Source organism: Heterodontus francisci, chromosome 2, assembly GCF_036365525.1.
Source record: "Heterodontus francisci isolate sHetFra1 chromosome 2, sHetFra1.hap1, whole genome shotgun sequence".
Classification (NCBI taxonomy): Eukaryota; Metazoa; Chordata; class Chondrichthyes; order Heterodontiformes; family Heterodontidae; genus Heterodontus; species Heterodontus francisci.
This window is the reverse complement of record NC_090372.1, coordinates 165623659-165647713: the sequence shown is the minus strand read 5'-3', so window position 1 is coordinate 165647713 and position 24055 is coordinate 165623659. Positions and strand designations below refer to the sequence as shown.

Below are 24055 nucleotides of genomic sequence, written 5' to 3'. Positions count from 1 at the left end.
TGGTTAGATTGTGAGCTGCTGCCCAGAGAATCCTGTTGTGCAGTTATATCCAGTTACCCATTTCTGATTAACTGTTAGGTGAAATCTGAAGTGATTCAGGAACAATTAAGTAAAACCAAACTTCAGAGCCATTCCAATTAGAGCATGGCTACCCGAATCAAACCCCATGTGGGTCAGGTCGCTCTTCTGGGTCCGGCATTCGGGCTTGGGTCGGGACGGACACAGTGACAGCCAGGACGTCAAGGCGGGAAATGTGCATCCAGACTCCACACTGCAGTGAGCGATTCCATTCAAGGTACAGCAGAAGCTCTTTAATATAATCAACTTCATTCCAGTGGTCGGGTCAGGCGCGGGAAAAAAAAAATCAAAGGATTTGGGCCGGGTCGGGTTTCAATTGCAGACCTGAGCAGGCCTTTAACTCCAATGTGGCCACAAAGGATATCCAGTACCCAAAGCTGTCTTCTCTTGAATTTGAGTTACAGATCGCATTTCAAAGATTGTAAGCTGATACACCAAAAGCAGTCCAAGGTTTAATCAAAGATCAATTTGCAGTGCTTCAGACATTCAACAGGTCTTTCCCAGAAAACAAGCTTTGCTTAGTGCAAGACTGTGCCATGATTGCAACAAAAATACTTTCAGGTGTCAATCTGCAGCAAAAAACTGCCTGCATGTTCAGGCATCAACTGAAGAACATTTCAATTTGACCAAAACATTTTGAAACAAAAGAATCCTCTAACAGAGGAAAATCCACACCAAACTCAAATGTTTGGGACATCCAGATGATGTTGAAAATTCCAAATCTCAAAGCAAAATTGGACAGATTCAAATGTAGACAACTTTAGCACTATTTCTACATAAGCAATTCCACCTATGACTGGAGAAAGGGCTGGAGAAATTAATTTAAGGCTCTTTGAGGCTATAGGGAATAAAGTTCTTAAAATACATCATGGGCTGAATTTTACCAGCCCCTTGATGCTGTGGGTCATGGCGGGGAGGCCCGCAAAATGATAGCGGGAGCGACCCGCCATGATCCACGATGCCAAAGAGATAACAGCGGCGGCGGGGCTTCATTAAAATATTGAAATTAGATTAACTAACATGCAAATGAACTTACCTGCCAACGGCAGCCGACCCACACCGATTTTATGGCCAACCGGCCACAATTCGCGCGCCTTCGGAACTCTGTTGGGGTTTCTGAAGCGAGACACTGGTGGGGAGGGGGGAGGAATAAAATTATCAGGGTGGGGTGGGGGAAAATGGAGAGCGGGGAAAACTATTCCAATTGGTTTTGGGGATGGTGGGAAGGGGGTCAGGGTCAAAGATACTGAAGTTAGGTGGGGGGGGGGGGGGGTGGTGGAGGATTGGAATTTCAAAAAGCGTTTTTTGGGGGGATACAGCAATTTTTGTATTGAGGACACAGTGGGGGGGTGGGAGAGGGGATTCCAAGTTAAATTAAACTTACATTGACTTTTTTGATGACACTGGCACCTTTAAATATTTAAATCTCTCCTGAATGGCTTGAAGTCCTTTAAAAAGGACGCTGGTGCCTGCGCAGTAACACCGGACGCTGTTGCCGGGAATGTGGTGGCCGCCCCCTCTAAGTCATTGGGAGAGGCCGCCTCTGTCCCCTCCATTTAGATAAGCCCCTGCACATAATATCGTGGGGGTTGTGCGGTGGCACCTCCGTGTCAGAAGTCTGCCGGCTTCACAGCGCGGTGCGTTGGTAAAATTTTGCCTTGTGTGTCCATTTCAATTTTTGCTGATGGCATTGAATCCTGATGCAGGAGGACAAAAGAATGTAGATTTGTGAAATGAAAATGATAGAAATGAAACCATGTATTTAGATCACACCTTTCACAACTTCAGGATGGCTCAAAGCTCTTTACAGTCAATGAATTACTATTGTAATGTACAGAAAAACAGCAGCCAATTTGCACATAGTAAGATTTCAGACAGCATGAGATAAATGACTTGATGATCTATTTTAAATGATGGTTAGTGGATGGATAGCTATTGGCCAGAATACTGGAAGAACCCACCTGCTTTTCTTTGAATAATGCCACAGGACCTTTTACTTCCACTTGAGTGGGCAGATGGGGGCTCAGTTTAATGCCAAATTCAAAAGGCAGCACCTTTGACTGCAGCACTTTAGTTCTGCACTGAGCTGTCAGCCTAGATTATGGCCAGGATTTTATATGGGCGATGGGGTCTTGATGTCTGGCAAAAACGCTGAGAACACCCCCGTCGCCAGTTCTGTGGGAGACCTGCCAAATCAAGTGCCAATTAGGTATTTAACTGGGGAGCGACAGGCCTACCATGGGATCAAGGAATCCGGCAACGTAAGTCCCACCCTCAGAGCTGCCGACCAGAGGCCGGCAGCGCCACTGCACAGGCGGTGACTGCTGCCAGTGCAGGATCCCACCTGAGGCTCAGGAGCAGCGCTGGACCCAGGCCACAGGTAGCTCAGGGAGGGAGGGGTCTCATGGTGGGGTCGTGGGGAAGGACAGGGGGTGGCTCTCAGCAGTCCCTATCCCCCTTCCCAATGCTAGATCCCTCATTCAGGCGCTAAGTGCCTTTTAACAAGGGGCCACCCCCACCCCTTCAGCTGGCAAGCAGCCTGCACAGTTTTTCCTGCCATGCTTCCCGTGCGACAGGCCCAACCGCTGCTTGGGTAATTGCAGCAGCGAAAGGATGAGACCCTAAATTGGGCATTACCCACCCACTTACGTCATCAATTGGCAGAGGGGCAGGAAGGCCGTTCACAGGCCTTCCTGCTCTGGACTTAATTCTGGTGGAGGCGGGAAGGTGGCAGGTCCCCCCCACCACCAGCCCACCCAATTTTATGATCTCCCTGCCTCCAAACAGGCCACGTGGGAGAGCATAAAATTCCCCATTATATGCTTAAATCTCTAGTGGAGTCAGAACTGATAACATTCAGACTGAGAGGTGCGCGTCTTACCACTGAGTCAAGGTTCATACCCTGGGCAATTATCAAGTGCCATGCACATTCTTCAAAACAATCACGGTAAAGGTCTTTCAATATATCTGCTTCCTTATCTGCATTAATCTTGAACTCCGAAAAATGAAATGTTTGTGTGCTTTCATTCAACTACATTCAGAATAAATCCATGCCCTACTGAAATCTGTTGGAGTAAGGGAAGGTTTCAGAAGTAATCAAGATTATTCTGCAGAATATTATAGCTAAATTTAGCATGTTGACAAAAATGTTGCATATCTCACTAACTTGTGCACAAAATGCCTACCTTCTACTTTCATGCACACTGGAAAGGACCAAGGTTAATTTCAGTTCCTGAAAGCAAAGATTTGAGTCATCTATTTAAGTTACTATGCACCCAGCAGTTGCATCCACTTTCAGCTGCGCAAGTCAATTTAAAAAACCCCTACTCAGCAGCCAAAATAACAAGTGAGGTAATATTTAAGACTTCAGGCAAGTTGCACTCAAATCATGATCCATCAGTAAAGGGGAGGGGGAAGGGTGCGGGGGTGAAAAGAAGGCTCTGGCACAAACTGCCAACAGATCCTGTACATTGATAAAGTCAACACAGGATACATTTCTTATATGTACGAGCATTCTTTCACAAATTTGTCTGGCAACAGGATTATGATTGCATTAATCAATGCAAAGAAAATAAGGTATTATCGAATGAGCTTGATTGATCTACAAACATAATCCCTCATTAAGACAGAGTTCATATCTCACAACCTTCAATAAAGCCTCTGTCAACCTTCATGAATTAATAGAAGTCTGTTTTTTTTTGAAGGAAATCCTTCAATATTTTAACCATTAATTCAGTAGCAGACTTACCTCATGAGCCAGCATCCTATACAGTTCCTCCTTGGTAATCGACAATCTCTCTCTGTCAGTGCTATCCACAACCAGAATTATAAACTGAAAATAGAAGGAAACTTAAGAGCATTTTCTTTTTAAAATGGTACATTCAATTCTAGTTTGTGTGTGAAACAAATCATTCTCCATAGAGTGAATAAATTTTACAAACACCATTAAGTAGAAGCATGGTGGTACTATGGTTAGACAAGTCAACATTGAGCCTTAGTAATCTGCAAAAAAAGGTAGCTCCATTGGGAAACCAGTCATCAAAAAGTGAAGAGTGTCTAAAATGGAAAAATCTGCTGAGGGCTCAACATCCTGAAGCATTTCTTCAAGGCTTTATCTTACATCTTGGACACTGGCCCAAAAAAAAATCTTCAATTATCTCAACTGACAACTTTCATGTGTAATTTCATATAATTCCATATATTTAACAAAATCCATTTAAAAAAAATGTAATATATTCACAAAGTTATAAGAATTTGGAGCAGCACCATTAAATAGAATAGTTAATTTATTCAAAAAACTACAAAAGAATAAAAATTCAGACAGCATATTGTACATTATCTGAAAATGACGTACAACTAATAGCAAAAAACTCTGAATATGTCCATAAAGGGTATTTCAGCTATTGTAGTGACAATTTGGCAACAAAATATTGATTGGTAGATGAAATGGTACAACATTTTTATTTTTAGAAAGGAGAATGAGAAATTCCTTCTCAAGTTACAAAAATAGTAGGCCATTGAATGCTCTGTGGAGACAGCAGCCTACTTTGGACTTGATAATACCGAAATATGAAACTGTGATCCAGGCTTAATATCCCAGGTTGTGTGAAAAGGTACTTTAGGGACCTAAAGGCAGGGAGAACCACTTCATAAGTATAGCGTGTTAAGTAAGGATACTTCGGGGTCAAATTGCCACAGGGGTTCTGCCAATTATCTGCCACTACCTTAATAGCAGATTCACAGAAACCTAGAGAAATTACATACATACTGTTTCTCTGGAGTTTCTGCTGACCTTTTGCTGATGAGAGGGTTGATGAGAGGTAAATGGACTTCCAAAGGTGTTTGATAAAGTGCCACAAAGTGCCAGCAAAGTTGAAGCCCATGAAATAAAAGGGATTGTGGCAGCATGAATATGAATTTGGCTGAGTGCCAGGAAACAGAGTAGCAATGAACGGTTATTTTTCAGACTGGAGGAAGCTATGTAAACAGTGGGGTTCCCCAGGGGTCGCTACTAGGAACACTGCTTTTCTTCATATATATTAATGACCTAGGCTTGGGTGTACAGGGCACAATTTCAAAATGTAGAAGTATTGTGAACTGTGAGGAGGATAGTGCAAGAGGACATAGACAGGCTTGTCGAATGGGCAGACAAGTGGCAGATGAAATTTAATGCATAGAAGTGTGAAGTGATTCATTTTGGTAGGAAGAACGACAAGAGGCAATATAAACTAAAGGGTACAATTCTAAAGGGGATGCAGGAACAGAGAAACTTGGGGATATATGTGCACAAATCATTGAAGGTGGCAGGGCAGGTTGAGAAAGTGGTTAGTAAGGCATGTGGGATCCTGGGCTTTATAGGTACAGTGTTATGACCAGGTGAGGTGGTTGTCACAGGCTCCCCTTTCGCCTCTTCTCTGTTTGAATGCAACAGGCTTTATCCTTTTTTAACACAGTGATTGAACTTACCACCTCAGTAAACACTTGCTCCTGTTCCTCTAATATGATTGTAAATAAACCAGACAGGTTTTCTTGAATTTAAACAAGATAGATATGTTTATTATCCTTATCAGTATAAACGGGTTAAAATTAATAAAATACGCTATGCATCCACGCTCACATTCACACAAAAGCTTCACACACACACACACAAATAGATTACAGAGGGAAAACCAAGTTGAGAGGTTGGAGTAGAGTCTATAATAAATGGAATTGAAATACATTTCAGTAGTCTCAATCTTTAGTTGAAATTGTAGTCCTGAAGTCCTCGCCGGGCTGCAGACCTGCTGGTATCCTAGTTGTTGGCTGTGCTGGGCTGTAGGTTTGAGGTTTTACCAGCTGCAGCTTGAGGCTTCTCTGGATCTCTATGGAGAGAGGAAGAGAGGAGAGAGAGCTGTTCCCTTGCTCACTTCCAGTTACAGTCTGCCTTCTGAGTCATAACTCAATGTCCCAGACTTGCACAAGCAGTCACATGACATGACCACCTCTGTGTTTTAATGCGGTTAGTCTGGAATTTCCTCTGAAATTCAAGGTTCTCCCCTCAGGCTGCCCAGAGATACTTGGTAGGGAGTTGGCTCTTTCAAAGTCAATGGGTGTTGGTGGCTCTCAATGACCACATTAGACAAGGTTATCTCAAATAACTGAATCAGAGAGTACCCCATTGTTTTGGGGTCAATCATGTTTGTCTCCAGTCTAATCCTTTGTTTTTTTCACGTGCAAATGTTTGAAGCCATCTTGGCTGCTAGCTGTTTTTTTTTTAAAAGTTATTTGTAACAATTTTCAGTACACGTCTCAAGCAAGTGCCACTTGATGAAATTAATATTTTCCATTTGGCATGTGGGGTTTTCATAACAAGAGGCATAGAGCACAAAAACAAGTAAGTTATGATGAACCTTTATAAAACACTGGTTCAGTCTCAACTGGACTATTGCGTGCAATTCTGGACACTACACTTTAGGAAGGATGTGAAGGCTTCAGAGAGGGTGCAGAACAGGATTACGAGAATGCTTTCAGGGATGAGGGACTTCAGTTACAAGGATAGATCGTAGAAGCTGGGGTTGTTTTCCGCAAGATGTGAAGGTTGAGAAGAGATTTGATAGAGGTGTCCAAAATTATGAGGGGTCTGAACAGAGTAGATAGGGAGAAACTGTCCCAGTTGGTGGAAAGGTGGAAAGATTGAGAACCAGAGGACACCGATTTAAGGTGATTAGCAAAAGAAGCAATGGCGACATTCGGAAAAATTTTCTTGCGTAGCAAGTGGTTAAGATCTGAATGCACTGCCCGAATGTGGTGGAGGCAGATTCAATTGTGGTTTTCAAAAGGGAATTGGATAAACATCTGAAGAGAAAAAAATTGCTGGGCTAGAGGAAAGGGCGGGGGAGTTCAGAGAGCTGGTATGAACACCACGGGCTGAAGGACCTCTTTCTGTACTGTAACCATTCAATAGGTTAACGTGGATGATTGAGAGAATCTCTATGAAAACTGAATCCTACGTAATTTTTTTTTTTTAAAGTTGCAGATAATAGAGTAAGTGCACTTGCAGCTTTCGGCTTCATGCATGTTTTCTATACTGCATTTCAAATCTATCCCTTTTTGGTCAGATGCTAAGGGAAGTATTGTAGGAACAAACTTCATTCCCAACTACCGACTCCATCCCTCACCTGGTAACTGCCTGAAAAGAAAGAAGAATGAGTTGCATTTACATAGCGCCTTTCACGACCACTGGATGTCTCAAAGCACTTTACAGCCAATGAAATACTTTTGAAGTGTAGCCACTATTGTAATGTAGGAAACGCGACAACCAATTTGTGCACAGCAAACACCACAAACAGCAATGTGATAATGACCGGATAATCTGTTTTAGTGATATTAACTGAGAAATAGGTATTAGCCAGGACACTTTAAAAAAAAAAAAATTCGTTCATGGAATGTGGGCATCACTGGCTATGCCAGCATTTATTGGCCATCCCCAACTGCCCTTGAACTGAGTGGCTTGCTAGGCCATTTCAGAGAGCATTTGAAGAGTCAACCACATTGCTGTGGGTACAGAGTCGCACATATGCCAGACCAGGTAAGGACGGCATACCTTGTGATTCAGAGACGAGTGCTACCAACTGAGCCATAGCTGGCACCTAAACCAGACTGTTCGCCAGCTTGGTGCCATATTTGGCCTCAGGTTGGGCTTCCGACCACACATCCCTGCAATCACTCAGGGCACATATTTCTACCTGAGTAACGTCGTCTGATTCCGACCTTGCTTCAGCTCACTTGCTGCTGCAATCCTCATCCATATCTTTATTACCTCTAGGCTTGACTATTCCAAAGCACTCCTGGCCAGATTCCCATATTCTACCCTCTGTAAACTTGAGCTCATCCAAAACTCTGCTGCCTATGTCCTTACTCGCAGTTCCATTTGCCCATCACCCTTGTAACCTGCACTGGCACCCAGTCAAGCAACGTCTCAATTCTCAACCTTGTTTTCAAATCCCGCCATGGCCTCACTCCTCCCTACCTCTAAGCTTCACCAGCCCCACAACCCTCCAAGGTAAAAGCAAAATACTGCAGATGCTGGAAATCTTAAATAAAAACAAGAAATGCTGGAAATACTCAGCAGATCAGGCAGCATCTGTGGAGAGAGAAGCAGAGTTAACGTTTCGGGTCAGTGACCCTTCTTCGGAACTCTCCAAGATATCTGCACTCATTTAATTCTGACATCCTCAGCATCCCCAATTTTAACTGCTCCACCATGGGATACAGAGTGGAAGCACAGTAGGGGTGTTGTACAATCAAATATAAATATGAAGCTAAGTCAGTCCGGAGGACAGAGTAAATGTAGACCTGTTAAGGCTCAGGCAAATACTGCAAGGCTGGATTGTACCTATTTTAATGCAAGGAGTCTTACTAGTAAGGCAGATGAATTGAGGGTGTTGATTAACACATGGGAATATGATATTATTGCTATCACTGAGACATGGTTGAGGGAAGGACAGGACTGGCAGCTTAATATCCCAGGGTACAGAATCTTCAGATGCGATAGTGAAGGGGGTAAAAAAGGTGGCGGCATTGCACTGTTGATTAAGGAGTCAATTACTGCGGTAAGGAGGGATGATACCCTAGAAGGTTCCATTAATGAGGCCATATGGGTAGAACTTAAAAACAAAAAGGGGGCAATCACTTGGCTGGAGTATACTACAGGCCTTCAAACAGTCAGGCAGTAGTAGAGCAGCAAATATATAGGCAAATCTCAGAGGTGCAAAAATAATAGGGTAATAATAGTAGGGGATTTCAACTTCTCCTATATTAGTGCAAAAAGCTTAAAGGAGGCAGAATTCTTCAAGTGCATTCAGGAGAGCTTTTTGAGCCAACACGTAGAGAATCCTACAAGAGGAGGGGCTGTACTGGACCTAATCTTAGGGAATGAAGCTGGACAAGTGGTAGAAGTGGCAGTGGGGGAGCATTTCGGGGATAGTGACCATAACTCTAAGATTTAAGGTTGTTATGGAAAAGGACATAGAGGAACTGGAAATAAGAGTACTGAATTGGGGGAAGGCAGATTTCAATATGATAAAACAGGATCTGGCCAAAGTGAACTGGGAGCAGCTTCTTGTTGGAAAGTCTACATCAGACCAGTGGGAGTCATTTAGAAGGGAAATTGTGAGGGTTCATGTTCTGTAAAGGTGAAGAATTGGACCAACAGGTCAAGGGAACCCTGGATGTCAAGGGATATAGAGGATTGGATAAGGAAAAAATAGGAGGCTTATGGCAGATTCAGAATGCTGAAAACAGCAGAGGTCCTAGAGGAGTACAGAAAGTGTAGGGGAGTACTTAAAAAAGAGGGGGCATGAAAAATCACTAGCAGACAAGATAAAGGAAAATCCTAAGGCATTTTATAAGTATGTTAGAGGCAAGAGGATAATCAGGGACAAAGTGGGGCCCATTAGGGATCATTGAGGTAATCTGTGTTTGGAGCCGGACGACATAGAGGAGGTTTTGAACGATTACTTTTCATCTGTTTTCACTATAGAGAGCAACGATGTAGGTGTAGTGATCAGGGAGGGGGATAGTGATATACTTGATCAAATTAGCATTGTAAAGGAGTAAGTATTGGCTGTATTAGCAGGCTTAAAGGTGGATGAATCCCCAGGCCCAGATGAGATGTATCCCCGGCTGCTATGTGAGGCAAGGGAAGAGATAGCGGGGGCTATGACACAAATTTTCAGATCCTCTCTGTTCACAGGAGAGGTACCAGAGGACTGGAGGATAGCGAATATGGTACCATTATTCAAGAAGGATGGTAGGGATAAACCAGGCCGGTGAATCTAACATCAGTGGTAGGAAAATTATTGGAAAAATTTCTGAGAGACAGGATTAATCTCCACTTGGAGAGGCAGGGATTAATCAGGGATAGTCAGCATGGCTTTGTCAGGGGGAAGATCGTGCCTAACAAATTTGATTGAATTTTTTTGAGGCGGTAACTAGATGTATAGATGAGGGTAAAGTAGTTGATATAGTCTACATGGACTTCAGTAAGGTTTTTGATAAGGTCCTGCATGGGAGATTGGTTAAGAAAGTAAAAGCCAATGGGATCCAGGGTAATTTGGAAAATTGGATTTAAAATTAGCTTCGTGGAAGGAGGCAGAGGGTGATGGTCGAGGGTTGTTTTTGTGAATGGAGGCCTGTGACCAGTGGAGTTCCGCAGGGAATGGTGCTGGGAACCTTACTGTTTGTAGTGTACATTAATGATTTAGACATGAATATAGGAGGTATGATCAGTACGTTTGCAGACAACACAAAAATTGGTGGTGTCGTAAATAGTGAGGAGGAAAGCCTTAGACTACAGGACGATATAAATGGGCTGGTATGATGGGTGGAGCAGTGGCAAATGGAGTTTAATCCTGAGAAGTGTGAGATGATGCACTTTGGGAGGTCTAACAAGGCAATGAAATATACCATGGATGGTAGGACCCTAGGGAGGACAGAGAGTCAGAGGGACCTTGGGTGCTTGTCCATAGATTACTGAAGGCAGCAGTACAGGTAGATAAGGTAGTTAGGAATGCATAGGGGATACTTGCCTTTATTAGCCGAGGCATAAAATATAAGAGCAGGGAGGTTATGTTGGAGCTGTATAAAGCGCTGGTTAGGCCACAGCTGGAGTACTGTGTACAGCTCTAGTCACCACACTATAGGAAGGATGTGATTGCAATGGAGAGGGTGCACAGAAGATTCACCAGGATGTTGTCTGGGCTGGATCATTTCAGTTATGAAGACAGACTGGATAGGCTGGGGTTGTTTTACTTGGAGCACAGAAGGCTGAGGGGGGACCTGATTGAGGTATACAAAATTATGGGGGACATTGATAGGATAGATAGGAAGAAACTTTTTCCCTTAGCAGAGTGATCAATAATTAGGGGGCATAGATTTAAGGTAAGGGGTAGAAGGTTTAGAGGGGAGTTGAGGAGAATTTTTTTCACCCAGGGGATGGTTGGAATCTGGAACACACTGCCTGAAGAGGTGGTAGAGGCAGGAACACTCACAACATTCAAGAAGTATTTAGATGAACACGTGAAACGCCATAACATACAAGGCGACAGGCCAAGTGCGGGGATACAGGATTAGTTAGGGTGGGTGCTTGATGGTCGGCGCAAGCGCGTTGGGCCAAAGGGCCTGTTTCTGTGCTGTAAAACTCTATGACCATTGGTTGCTGTGCCATCAGCTGCTTAGGCCCTAGCTCTGGAATTCTGTCTCTAAACCTCTCCAGCTCCCTAACTCCCTTTCCTCCCTTAGGACACTCCTTAAAACCTACCTCTTTGACCAATCTTTTGGCCATCTCCCCTAATATCATTTTATGTGGGTCAGTGTCAAATTTTGCTTTATAACACCCGTGAAGTGCCTTGGAACATTTTATTACGTTAAAGGTGCTACATAAATAAAAGTTGCCGTTCTTCAAGATTTGCAATAGCACATGGGGAAACAAAAGTGATGTTGTGAGCAAAACTAAAGATACAGATAGTTAGAAAGAAACGAGACAAAGCAGAGAAATTAAATGGTGCAATTAACAGAAAAAGACCTGACAAAAAGCCACAAAGAAAATTCAAGACGTCAGTACAAGGAAATATCTAAAAACAAAAGTATGAAATTGGGAGCATTAAATTCAGAAAGCAAAAGAAAAAAGGAAAACATTGAGGACATTTACCCCAATAAAAATAACTTCCTGTTAACCTCCCGAACAGCACTGTGGGTGCACCTACACCACAAGGACTGCAGTGGTCCAAGGCGGCAGCTCACCACCACCTTCTCTGGAGCAATTAGGGATGGGCAAAAATGCTGGCCTTGCCAGTGATGCCCACATCCCATGAACAAATAAAAAAAGCTTAACCCAATGTCATAACAGATCGGAGTAAAAGTTCCTTGTGTAGTCCAAAAAATTAAGTAAAATTTACAGCATTATATCAATGACTCAGAATAACAGCACAAGCAAGAATTTTGCACAGAAAACAATTTTGTATCAGAAAATATTTCAAACAGGAACCATGTCAAGGTATCTGATTATACACATGCAATTTTTTGAAGACAGCCTGTAACCTTCAAAAGGATTTATCAGCCAAAAGTTCAGTTATTCTTACAAGTCATTATCAATTTCATTAATTTAGACTAGTTTACCCTATTTATGATTGCATAGAATTTACAGCACAGAAACAGGCCATTCAGCTCAACTGGTGTTTATGCTCCACATGAGCCTCCCCACACCCTATGTCATCTAACCCTATCTGCACATCCTTCTAACCCTTTCTCCCTCATCTAATTACCTAGTTTCCTCAAAGGCATCTATGCTATTCACTTCAACTACTCCACGTGATAGTGAGTTCCACATTCTGGCCACTCTCTGGGTAAAGAAGTTTCTCCTGAATTCTTTCTTGGATTTATTAGTGACTATCTTAGTTTATGGCCCCAAGTTTCGGGTAGGCCCACAACATCGCTACATCCAACCAATCAAACTCCTTCGTAATTTTCGAGACTTCTATCAGGTCACTCCTAATTTCTTTTCTCTAGACAAGAACCCCAGCCTGCTCAATCTTTCCTGATGGTTAAAACCTCTCAGTTCTGGCATCTTCAGTGCAAATCCTATTTTCATCTTCGCCAATTCCTCTATATCCTTTTTCTAATATAAAGACAAGAACTGTACACAGGAATCGTAAGAGTGGGCTAACCAAGGTTCTATGCAGATTTAATGTAACTTCCCCACTTTTCGGTTCTATTCCTCAATGATCATCCAGCTGATTTGTTTGAATTTTTAATTGCCTTGTTAATTTGCATTGCTACTTTTTATGAATGTGTACTTCTAAATTCCTTTGCTTCTCCCCCCCATTTGGACTCTTATTTTCCAAGGAGTATGTGGCCTCCTTATTCTTCCTACCAAAATGCACCACCTTTTAGGGGCGGCACAGTGGCGCAGTGGTTAGCACCGCAGCCTCACAGCTCCAGCGACCCGGGTTCGATTCCGGGTACTGCCTGTGTGGAGTTTGCAAGTTCTCCCTGTGTCTGCGTGGGTTTTCTCCGGGTGCTCCGGTTTCCTCCCACAAGCCAAAAGACTTGCAGGTTGTTAGGTAAATTGACCATTATAAATTGTTACTAGTATAGGTAGGTGGTAGGGAAATATAGGGACAGGTGGGGATGTGGTAGGAATATGGGATTAGTGTAGGATTAGTATAAATGGGTGGTTGATGTTCGGCACAGACTCGGTGGGCCGAAGGGCCTGTTTCAGTGCTGTATCTCTAATCTAATCTAATCTAATCTTACATTATACTGAAATTCATTTGGCATTTACATGCCCACTCTGAAAGTTTAACATCTTTTTCCATTTTGTCACAATCTCTTAGCATAAACTATACTCCCCAATTTGAAGCCATCTGCAAATTTTGAAATTATACTTCCAACTACCAGGTAAAATAATTCATGTAATTGGTGAATAGCAGTGGTTCCAGCACAATCCCTGCGGAACATCACTTCCCACCTTCTGCCAGTCCGAACAATTACCTTTAACCCCTATTTGTTTCCTCTTTTGTAGCTAAATTGCTATTCCATTCTGCTAGTTGTTCCCTCACACTCTGACCTGTCAGTCTACTTTGCAATAATTTTTCGAAGGCCTTTTGAAAATGTATATTACATCTACTGTATGATCCTTGTCGACTATTTGTTACTTCAAAGAATTCAATAAAGTTGGTCAAGCATGATCTCTTTTGAAATCTGTGTTGAATACGCAATGATATTTTTGATTTCTATTTCAAAGGGAGATGCTGGATGAACGCAATCAAGAAACCTGCCAATATAGCAGCTAGAATTACGTTGAAGGAAATGGTTTAGTTAATGATCGGCAACTTCCTAACCCTGGGATCTCATTCCAATACAGGACAAAGTTTATTGAAGTTTAATAAAGTCTCACAAAGCCCAGTAATGTCTAAAATCATTAACAGTTTGAACAAATCAATTGTCTCATTACCAAGGTAGTTACACGTACCTCAGTGTTGGTGTAATAAGTATTCCATGATGAACGCAGTGAGTCCTGTCCACCAATGTCCCACATTAAGAAATGTGTACTTTTGACTACTATCTCCTCTACATTGCTTCCAATTGTAGGTGATGTGTGAACGACTTCATTCATCAAGCTGAAAAAAGGTGGCAGTTGTAATATATTTAAAATGTCATGAGAAGCTAATTTTATCACTGTGTTGAGTTGGGTATTTTAAAAACTGCATCCTCCCAAAAACTGAACAAAATAATGTTTAGCCACTGTAGCATAGCACATAAATGCTCCCTACATTTTTTTCCTGGGAAATTCTCAGGCTTTGTCAAGTCTTTGGGAAGGTGCAAAACAGAAGCAAGGATTCTTCCTAAATGAAGTGGGCTTGTCAACCAAATGCTAGTTAAATAGCAACATTAGCAGTATATCAGAGATCAGCCAGTGGATAAAACGTTCAAAACAAAAGCCACAAAATTCCTGGGGTGGAACCTACAAATTTTGGTAGGAAGCAATCGGCAATTGCTTTTTTGCAGATTAAACCCATACGGAGCAACAGAAAGAACAGAAATCATTACAATACCAGAGACAAAAACATTTCATTTTTGGCACAGGCCTAATCATATGACCAAATCAGACCTGCAAATAAACACCAAAGTTCCACACCAAAGACTGAAAATTAAATCAAAATTACTTCACATATTAAATTTTTTAGCTGCAACTTCTAAATAAGTTTCAGTAACATTTAAAAGCCTGGACCCCTGAACAAACTCGTCATTGAACTCAAGAGCACTTCAAATCAGTAGTGGCAGTTTTTCCCCCAATTATTTGTGAGCATCATCACGGGACATCAACTATTACATGATGGCATTCTTATTTGAATAGTAGGTGCGTTTCGGAAAAACTTTGCCTACCACTTGACTAAAAAGGTCGAGATTTCAGGTCTAAAGCTGTGCATCATCAGGCAACACCTGATGATTACAATCAAGTTGTCAGCTCTCAGTCAGACTGAGGAGATTAAATGCCATGCGGTGACAACATACTCCATCTTCCACAGGGATATAAATCACTGTAGTTACAAGCTGAACTGAACATGAATACATTTGCTTCCTTGCCATAACTTCAGTTAAAATAAAAACACAAGCACGCCACACGTTTGGAACTATAGACAAACATTAGAATGTCAATATTTTCATGCAAACTGGGAGTAGGGTAGGCTATTCAGCCCCTCGAGCCTGCTCTGCTAATCTCTATCATAGCTGATCTTTTTGTAGACTCAACTCCACCTTTCCTGCCTATTCCCCTTACCCTTTGACTCCCTTGCTTTTTTAAGAATCTGTCTACCTCTGCCTTAAAAACATTCAATGACCCTGCATCCGCCAGTCTCCAGGGAAGTGTTCCACATACTCTCAACCCTCAGAGAAAAAAATTTATCCTCAGCTCTTAAATGGGAGACCCCTTATTTTTAAAACTGGGGCCCCTAGTTTTAGTCTCTCCCACAAAGGGAAACATCCTTTCAACATCTACCCTGTCAAGTTCCCTCAGGATCTTATAAGTTTCAATAAGATCACCTCTCATCAATCTAAACTCCAATGAATACAGACCCAACCTGTCCAACCTTTCCTCATAAGATAACCTTCTCATCCCAGGAATCAGTCAAGTGAACCTTCTCTGAACTGCTTCCAATGCAATTATATCCTTTCTTAAGTAAGGAAACCAAAACTGCACACAATACTCGAGATGTGGTCTCACCAATGCCCTGTACATCCCACTTTATTTTGTGGGGGAAGTCATAAATAAAAAGTCCAACATTTTTTCCATTAATTTCTACTGAAATATCACCAAAAAATAATGTTCTAATTTATAAGATTTGATTAGTCTACTGAAATGTGAAATCATAAATGTACGTACTAAAAATGGAAGACTGGTCAATACAGTAAAAACTTTCAAAAGTTTGAAAGTTACTTAAATTCTATTTTAATAAGGTTTCTTCAAAGTATCAAACAACAATCTTAACTTGAAAATTTGTAACTAATGAATTTAACAACTCAAATTTTGATGGACTTGAAGAAATTGACTTTAGAAGTCAAGGACTAGAATTAGGATTTTGTAAATTATTCTGATCATTGCTGAGTATTCTGAGAATAAACTTTTCTATTTGTAATATAAAATTTTACTTCTGATGGAACTTTGAATATAAATTAATATTTTCCGTCACCCTTTGATTTACTTTGCACATGGAGCAAATAAGGGAGTTATTTATGATAATTGTCTGGACAGAAAAGTGAAGTTTATTAACTTGAAGTACAGTCAAAAATCGGTACTAATGCTGAAGATTCAGTGGTATCACAACTAATGTTAACAAATGAATGTTCCAATATTCAGACTATTTGTATTTTAGAGTGGCACTCAATAACAAAATCTTCATTACCAAAACTTTTACATCTGATTAATGCTACAGATTGATGAAGCAACCTACTGTAATATATTGTAGGAGATATGTTTGTACCAACAATGCAGCATGTAAAGTCCTTGACCTCAGGCATATTAACAGGAGATTGAATGAAGGGGAGCGGCTCAACCACAGCATGAGCTGGATTGATAATCACCCTAAACTGCCCTCTCGCTCAATGACTGATATTAGAACAACATTACAGATGCTTCAGGTCAGGTCATTTGACTGTTGAGCTGGGGGCAAGGACAAAGATGGTGGAAAATAATTAAAACAAGGAAGTTGATAAAAAGATTTTCAAGGACTTTCATCCTAATAAAAGTACATTTAGGGTGAAGGAGGAGTGTGGTGTAGTGCGTTAGACATTAACTTTTCAATCTGGGGCCTCTACTTGAATCCCATCTTGACTGATAGAATGAAGCTCTCCTGTATGTTGGCTACAAGAATTCTACTTGAAATGAGTTTGGGTAGTCTCAATAGCACCAAATTTGGTACTAAACTGGCAATCTCGAAGAGACCGCAGAATAGAGGTGTGAAAAACTAGTACAGTAAGAAGCTCTCTACTGATTAGATGGAACTTTGTTCTGCATTTCACCATGCTATTCTTGACCTGGTAGAGCTTAATTCTTTCACTGATTATCTACAAGGGAAAGTATTTTACTCAAGCCCTAACATCTCTTATTAAATGTGTTTATAACAGAATTTGTGCCGCAGACCAACAACTAAACAGTTTTTGTTAATACATTGAAAGACAACCCTTACTTACAATTGATAAAGGATTGTGGTCTTCCCGGCATTGTCCAGGCCAACTACTATAACCTTATGTTCTGTAAAATATTTTTTTTTGCAGAATACAAAAATGCATCAGTAAAAATTGTAATACAAGCATATTGGTAATTTTGCAAATTCTAAACTAAGCGCAAGCAGGATACAAAGATATAATTTTTATATATAGAATATAAAGAGGATTAAACTGTATAGAAAGGAAGTACAGGCAACTATGAAAGTTCAGCTGAATAATTGCAGAAGTAGTCTACCCCACTGAAGGTATACCAGGATTATACATCAGCACAGGGATAGTCTCTAAATTAATTCTAAAATAGAACTCCTGTCCACACATTTTACGACAATAGCTTCATGTCTAAGTCATTGAAAAATTATAGATCGGTTTATTGCCCTCAAGCCACTCATGTAGGGACAGATGAGGAGACCATACATCCTAACCTAGCTTGTCTATGCAGAAAGAATCTCCAGTTCCCTCCCCATCACAGGTGTTCTCTAATGATTGCAGGTTTGTGTTTTGCCTCCACCATCCTAACCAGAGATCCATTCCAAGCTTTGCTCATTTTTGTTTGAAGAACTTGTCAGTACAATAATTCAATATTTCATAACACACCCATGGCTCTTTGCTACATTACCTCTAAAACTTCAATGCTCCTCATGTATCAGATCAGAAATGAGCAAAGTACTTGTGGCATGGCCTGGCTAGAGCATTGTACGGTTTAAGTGTGGTTTCCTCTGCATTATTGATTTTGGTTCTGCGGTGATTCAATAATATTGAGAACTGAGCCTGTTAATATCCCAGATCTCTGACTTTACCTGCACTTTGACACAACAATTTGTGTATTACTTTTATTGCACAATCGTTAACAATTACATTAATATTAAGTATCACCTGGCACCATTATCCACTAACAGCAATATCACCTAGCAGAGCTCCGTCCAACTGTGAAAATGTTTTACTCCAATATGCAGTAGAAATGATCAATAGAATTGATCCTCAGTAATAGTCAGTTTCTTTACCTCTATACTCTGACAGTTTTGCTTTAATAAGATGGGCAAATTCCATGGTTCATATTCACCAAGGAATTTCTCTTAACCTTGACTGATTAAATTCATCTACTATAACACAATAAATTCTATCCCCAATACAAATCTACTGTCTCCCTTTTTTGCAAGGGAAAACTATTGCATTATGTTTACAATAGGTTCAAAATAATATTTAGAAGATTTAAGAGGTCCTGGTGGTCAGCACATACTCCTTCCAACTCTAAAATTTGGACCAAAGGGACAAAATCTTTTCCATCAAATAAAGGAACATGAAACAAGCTCTCAATATGGGTATAAAAGCAAAATACTGCGGATGCTGGAAATCTGAAATAAGAACAAGAAATGCTGGAATCACTCAGCAGGTCTGGCAGCATCTGTGGAAAGAGAAGCAGAGTTAACGTTTCGGGTCAGTGACCCTTCATCGGAAATATGGGTATAGGGTCATAACACAAACTGCCCCAATTTGCTACAAAGCAGCAACTAATCTGTCAAGCTCAGTAAGAAGGCATACGGATATCTGAAGTGAGACTTTTTTTTTAAATAGTTCATTAATCCAAGGTTGGAGCATACTCTAGGGCAAGAGTTTAGGGAACTTTAGTATGCATCTAGTATATGCAACACTCTGGTCAGGAGCACTTGACAAAAAAAATTCCATTCTCCAACAATAAAACAAGCACAAAAATATACCAAAAATAAACTTTAAAATGTAAGTATAATCAGCTTGCAAAGAGGTATTACAATTTGCAGTTCCAAAACACATCACAGATTGATAAACTGAAAGTGTTAATTGGCACCCTAGCATCCAGCTGTATATTTGCAGCAGATGTTCAGCAGTGTCACGACAAGTACTGCAGGGTGAAGGAAAAGTAAGCTGCTCATCCCAGAGACTGTGGTGTAGCTTGTTATACAGCACTAGAAAGAATTGGGAGAGAATCTCAAGCCTACTCTGAGGAGTCTCTCAGAAGAAACTGCAAATTATTAACAGTGAAGATCATCTAAGATGGGCATTATAGCTTTACCCTGTACAGAGCAAAATGTTGTCATCAAGATTAACTGGTCAGAGTCAAAGTTGTACAGCAGAGAAACAGGCCCTTCGGCCCAACGTGTCTGCACCGACCATCAAGCAACCATCCAATCTAATCCCATTTTCCGGCACTTGGCCCGCAGCCTTGTATGCTATGCCATTTCAAGTGCTCATCTAAATACTTCTTAAATGTTCTTAGGGTCCCTGCCTCCACCACCCCTCCAGGCAGTGTATTCCAGATTTCAGCCACTCTCTGGGTGAAATTTTTTTTCCTCAATACCCCTCTAAACCTCCTGCTCCTTACCTTAAATTTATGCCAACTGGTCACTGACCCCTCCGCTAAGGGAAAAAGTTTCTTCCTATTAATGCCCCTCATAACCTTGTATACCTCAATCAGGTCCCCCCTCAGCCTTCTGTGGTCTAAGGAAAACAACCCCAGCCTCTTCAGTCTCTCCTCATAGGTGAAATGCTCCAGCTCAGGCAACATCCTGGTGAATCTCCTCTGCACCCTCTCCAGTACAATCACATCCTTCCTATAGTGTGGCAACCAGAACTGTACACCGTATTCCAGCCGTGGCCGAACTAGCGTTTTATACAACTCCATCATAACCTCCTTGCTCTTATATTCTATGCCTCGGTTGATAAAGGCAAGTATCCTATATGCTTTCCTAACCACCTTATCTGCCTGTGCTGCTGCCTTCAGTGATCTATGAGCAAGTACACCAAGGTCCCTCTGTACTTCCTAGGGTTCTACCATCCATTGTATATTCCATTGCCTTGTTAGTCCTTCCAAACCCCTCTCTTCTCAGGAATAAATTCCATCTGCCATTGCTCCGCCCATCTATATTGTCCTGTAATCTAAGGCTTTTGTCCTCACCATTTACGACACCACCAATTTTCATGTCAGCTGCGAACTTACTGATCATACCTCCTATATTCATGTCTAAATCGTTAATGTACACTACAAACAGCAAGGGTCCCAGCATCGATCACTGCGGTACACCACTGGTCACAGGCTTCCAATCGCAAAAACAACCCTCGACCATCATCCTCTGCCTCCTTCCACTAAGCCAATTTTGGATCCAATTTGCCAAATTGCCCTGGATCCCATGGGCTCTTACCTTCTTGACCAATCTCCCATACAAGACCTTATCAAAAGCCTTACTGAAGTCCATGTAGACTACATCAACTGCTGTACCCTCATCTACACATCTAGTCACCTCTGCGAAAAATTCAATCAAGTTAGTTAGACACAATCTCCCCCTGACAAAGCCATGCTGACTATACCTGATTAATCCCTGCCTCTCCAAGTGGAGATTAATCCTGTCCCTCAGAATTTTTTCCAATAGCTTCCCTACCACTGACATTAGACTCACCTGCCTGTAATTACCCTGTTTATCCCTCTACTCTTCTTGAATAATGGTACCACATTCACTGTCCTCCAGTCCTCTGGTACCTCTCCTGTGGCCAGAGAGGATTTGAAAATGTGTGTCAGAGCCCCTGCTATCTCCTCCCTTGCCTCACATAGCAGCCTGGGATACATCTCATCTGGGCCTGGGGATTTATCCACCTTTAAGCCCGCTAAAACAGCTAATACTTCCTCCCTTTCAATGCTAATTTGTTCAAGTATATCACAATCCCCATTCCTGAACTCTACACCTACATCGTCCTTTTCCATAGTGAACACAGATGAAAAGTAATCATTTAAAACCTCACCTCTGTCCTCCAGCTCCACAAAGATTGCCACTTTGGTCCTTAATGGGCCCTACTCTTTCCTTGGTTATCCTCTTGCCCTTAAGGCCTTGGGATTTTCCTTTATCTTGTCTGTCAGTGTTTGTTCATGTCCCCTCTTCGCTCTCCTAATTACTTTTTTAAGTACCCCCTACACTTTCTATACTCCTCTAGGGCCTCCACTGTTTTCAGCGCTTTGCATCTGCCATAAGCCTCCTTTTTTTTCCCTGATCCAATCCTCTATATCCCTTGACATCCTGGGTTCCCTGGATTTGTTGGTCCTACTCTTCACCTTTACGGCAACATGTTAGCCCTGAACTCTCTACTTCCTTTTTGAATGACTCCCACTGGTCTGATGTAGACTTTTCTACAAGTAACTGTTCCCAGTCCACTTTGGCCAGATCCTGTTTTATCATATTTTGAACACCGCCTTCCCCCAATTCAGTACCTTTATTTGCAGTCCATCTTTGTCCTTTTCCATAACTACCTTAAAACTTAGAGTTATGGTCACTATTCCCGAAATGCTCCCCCATTGACACTTTTCTGGCTTCATTCCCTAGGATTAGGTCCAGTACCGCCACTTGTAAGACTTTCTACGTGCTGGCTCAAAAAGCTCTCCTGTATGCACTTTAAGAAATCCGACCCTTTTAAACCTTTTGCACTGACTATCCCAGTTAATATTGGGGAAGTTGAAATCCCCAATTATTATTACACCTCTGAGATGTGCCTACATATCTGCTCCTCTATCTCTCCCTGACTATTTGGAGGCCTGTAGTACACTCTCAGTGAAGTGATTGCCCCCTTTTTGTTTTTAAGTTCTACCCATATGGTCTCATTTGAAGAACCATCTAAGATATCATCCCTCCTTACTGCAGTAATTGACTCCTTGATTAATAGTGCAATGCCACCTCCTCTTTTACAATCCCCCACCATCACACCTGAAGATTCTATATCCTACTAGTCCTGTCCTTCCCTCAACCATGTCTCTGTGATAGCAATATCATACTCCCATGTGTTAATCAATGCACTCAATTCATCTGCTTTACTTGTAAGACTTCTTGCGTTAAAATAGATGCAATCCAGCCTTACATTGTTCGCTTGTGCCTTAACAGGTCTATATTTGCTCTGCCTTCCAGACTGACTTAATTTCTCTTCCATATTTGGCTGCAAGTATCTTGTGATCTGAATCACAGTTTTGGTTCCTACTAATCTATTGGACAACTTGAAGGCCAGTTAATGGAGACACCAGTAATCTCAACAGCTGTTGCAGTTATTCATGTCCAGCCTTTTTTCTCATTGATACCAATTCAACCAGATGCTCTCTCGACTCTTCCTTTCATTACACCCACCCAGCCTTTATTCTTCATTTTCATCCTTTTATGAAACACCCTCAAATTTCTAAACACCTCTCCCTGCCCCCAAATATACTCGAGTTTCACCCAATGCTTCGACCCTGGGTCAGACCATCTGATACTGTCAAGTCACATTCAAACTCAAGTATTCTAATCGTCAGGCAAACCTCCCCCCACAACCTGCTAAGACTGAGGCACACATTATTTCACCACATGAACATTAAAACTTAAAAATTGCAAGCCCCTGACTGGAAAGTCATTTGCATAACAGACAGCATTGGAACAATGGTAACCCAGTCGTTGCTTCCCAAATACACAGAAGTGGTCAGACCAGTTATAGTCACATGACAACTGGCTGTCGCAGAGGTTTGGACTGAGAGTTTTAAATTGGAGAAAAGAGTGTTTGAGGTCAGAAAGCACTTTTCTCCTGAACTGATAAGACCTCCCTCTTGTCTGCTCTCATTTCAATGACACCAGCATTGGAAACCATTGAACACTAAGAGAGAGAAAGTCTCCTACAGTGAATGAGGTTTAAGAAGAATACTGGGCCCCAACGAAAAGTAAGACTACCTACAATCAAGGATTATAGTGAGCGTGAAGCACAGTAAAAAAAAAACCCTCTTCAGAGATTGCCTCAAACTTTTTACTTTATTTTTCTTCTGCTCTTTTCTGTCTCCATATTTGCTTTACTGCATCGCTCGTGCATGCTAGCGCAGGTGCGTCGTATATCTGTTGGCATTAACCATTTTAGAATTTAAGTTTAAGGTTTAATCAATTTCATTTTTCTTCTTTAAACCAAAGAAAGTCTGTTTATGCTCATTTCTTTGTGTTATAACTGGAAAGCTGTGAACAAGGATTCACAAAGGGGGAGCTCCAAACACAGTGTGTTTAAAATAATACCCTGTTACAATAAGACCAGGTGAAGACAGTAACAGACCCCTTGGGCACCTTTCTCACCTGGTTATCACAATACTTTCCTTCAAGTGGTAAAAGTGGTGAAGCGGTTGAAATAGCACCATAAGGGTAAATGTTCAAGCTGAGCCCATGTTTGTGAGATGATGTTGCCCAGAGGCAGTATGCAGATCAGGAAGCAGAGAGGGCGATCATGAATAGATCCTGGCCAGACTCTGGATGCATATGTACAAAGGTTGGAAGAGAAGCCAATGCTGGAGATATACTCTGGCTACAATTAGATAGGAATGACTGAAACCAAACCAGAAGTCCTACTGAGCAGGACAACTGAGGAGAAGGAAGCATGGGAAGAGGATGGTGTGGTAAACAGTGTAAAAAGGGTGTAGGGAGGCCCGAGGGATAACTTATTAAGTAACAGGAAACGTGGTGTGCAACTTTGGTTGCAGTGCTGCAGAAGGGATGAAAATCGAATTGTTAAGTGAATGGGGGAAGTGGGGGAAGAAACAGGAAAAGACCTGAGGTCATGACATGTTTATAAAGAGAGGAAAATTTTAGGGCTAGGGTGGGGGTCGGTGGGGAGGTTTCGCTTGGTGGAGGGCATGGGTGGGGGGTGGGGGGTGGGGGGTGGGGGGGGGGGGAAGGTGGAAAAGAGTTGGGGAATCATC

At 41.7% G+C, this 24055-nt stretch overlaps 1 protein-coding gene across 2 annotated transcripts in view; it reads right to left on the bottom strand.

The window, feature by feature from the left end:
• LOC137348168 (ADP-ribosylation factor-like protein 5B) overlaps positions 1–24055 on the bottom strand; it is a 42783-nt gene that overhangs the window by 14332 nt on the left and 4396 nt on the right. For both annotated transcript variants that reach the window (XR_010969085.1, XM_068013464.1), the window contains exons 2-4: positions 17308–17368; positions 14090–14237; positions 3827–3910 (exon numbers count right to left, since the gene is read on the bottom strand). Coding sequence is in view for 1 of the 2 variants with exons in the window: in XM_068013464.1 (XP_067869565.1) it covers positions 3827–3910; positions 14090–14237; positions 17308–17368 (293 nt within the window). In the remaining variant the exon portion in view is untranslated. The remainder of the gene's footprint in view (positions 1–3826; positions 3911–14089; positions 14238–17307; positions 17369–24055) is intronic.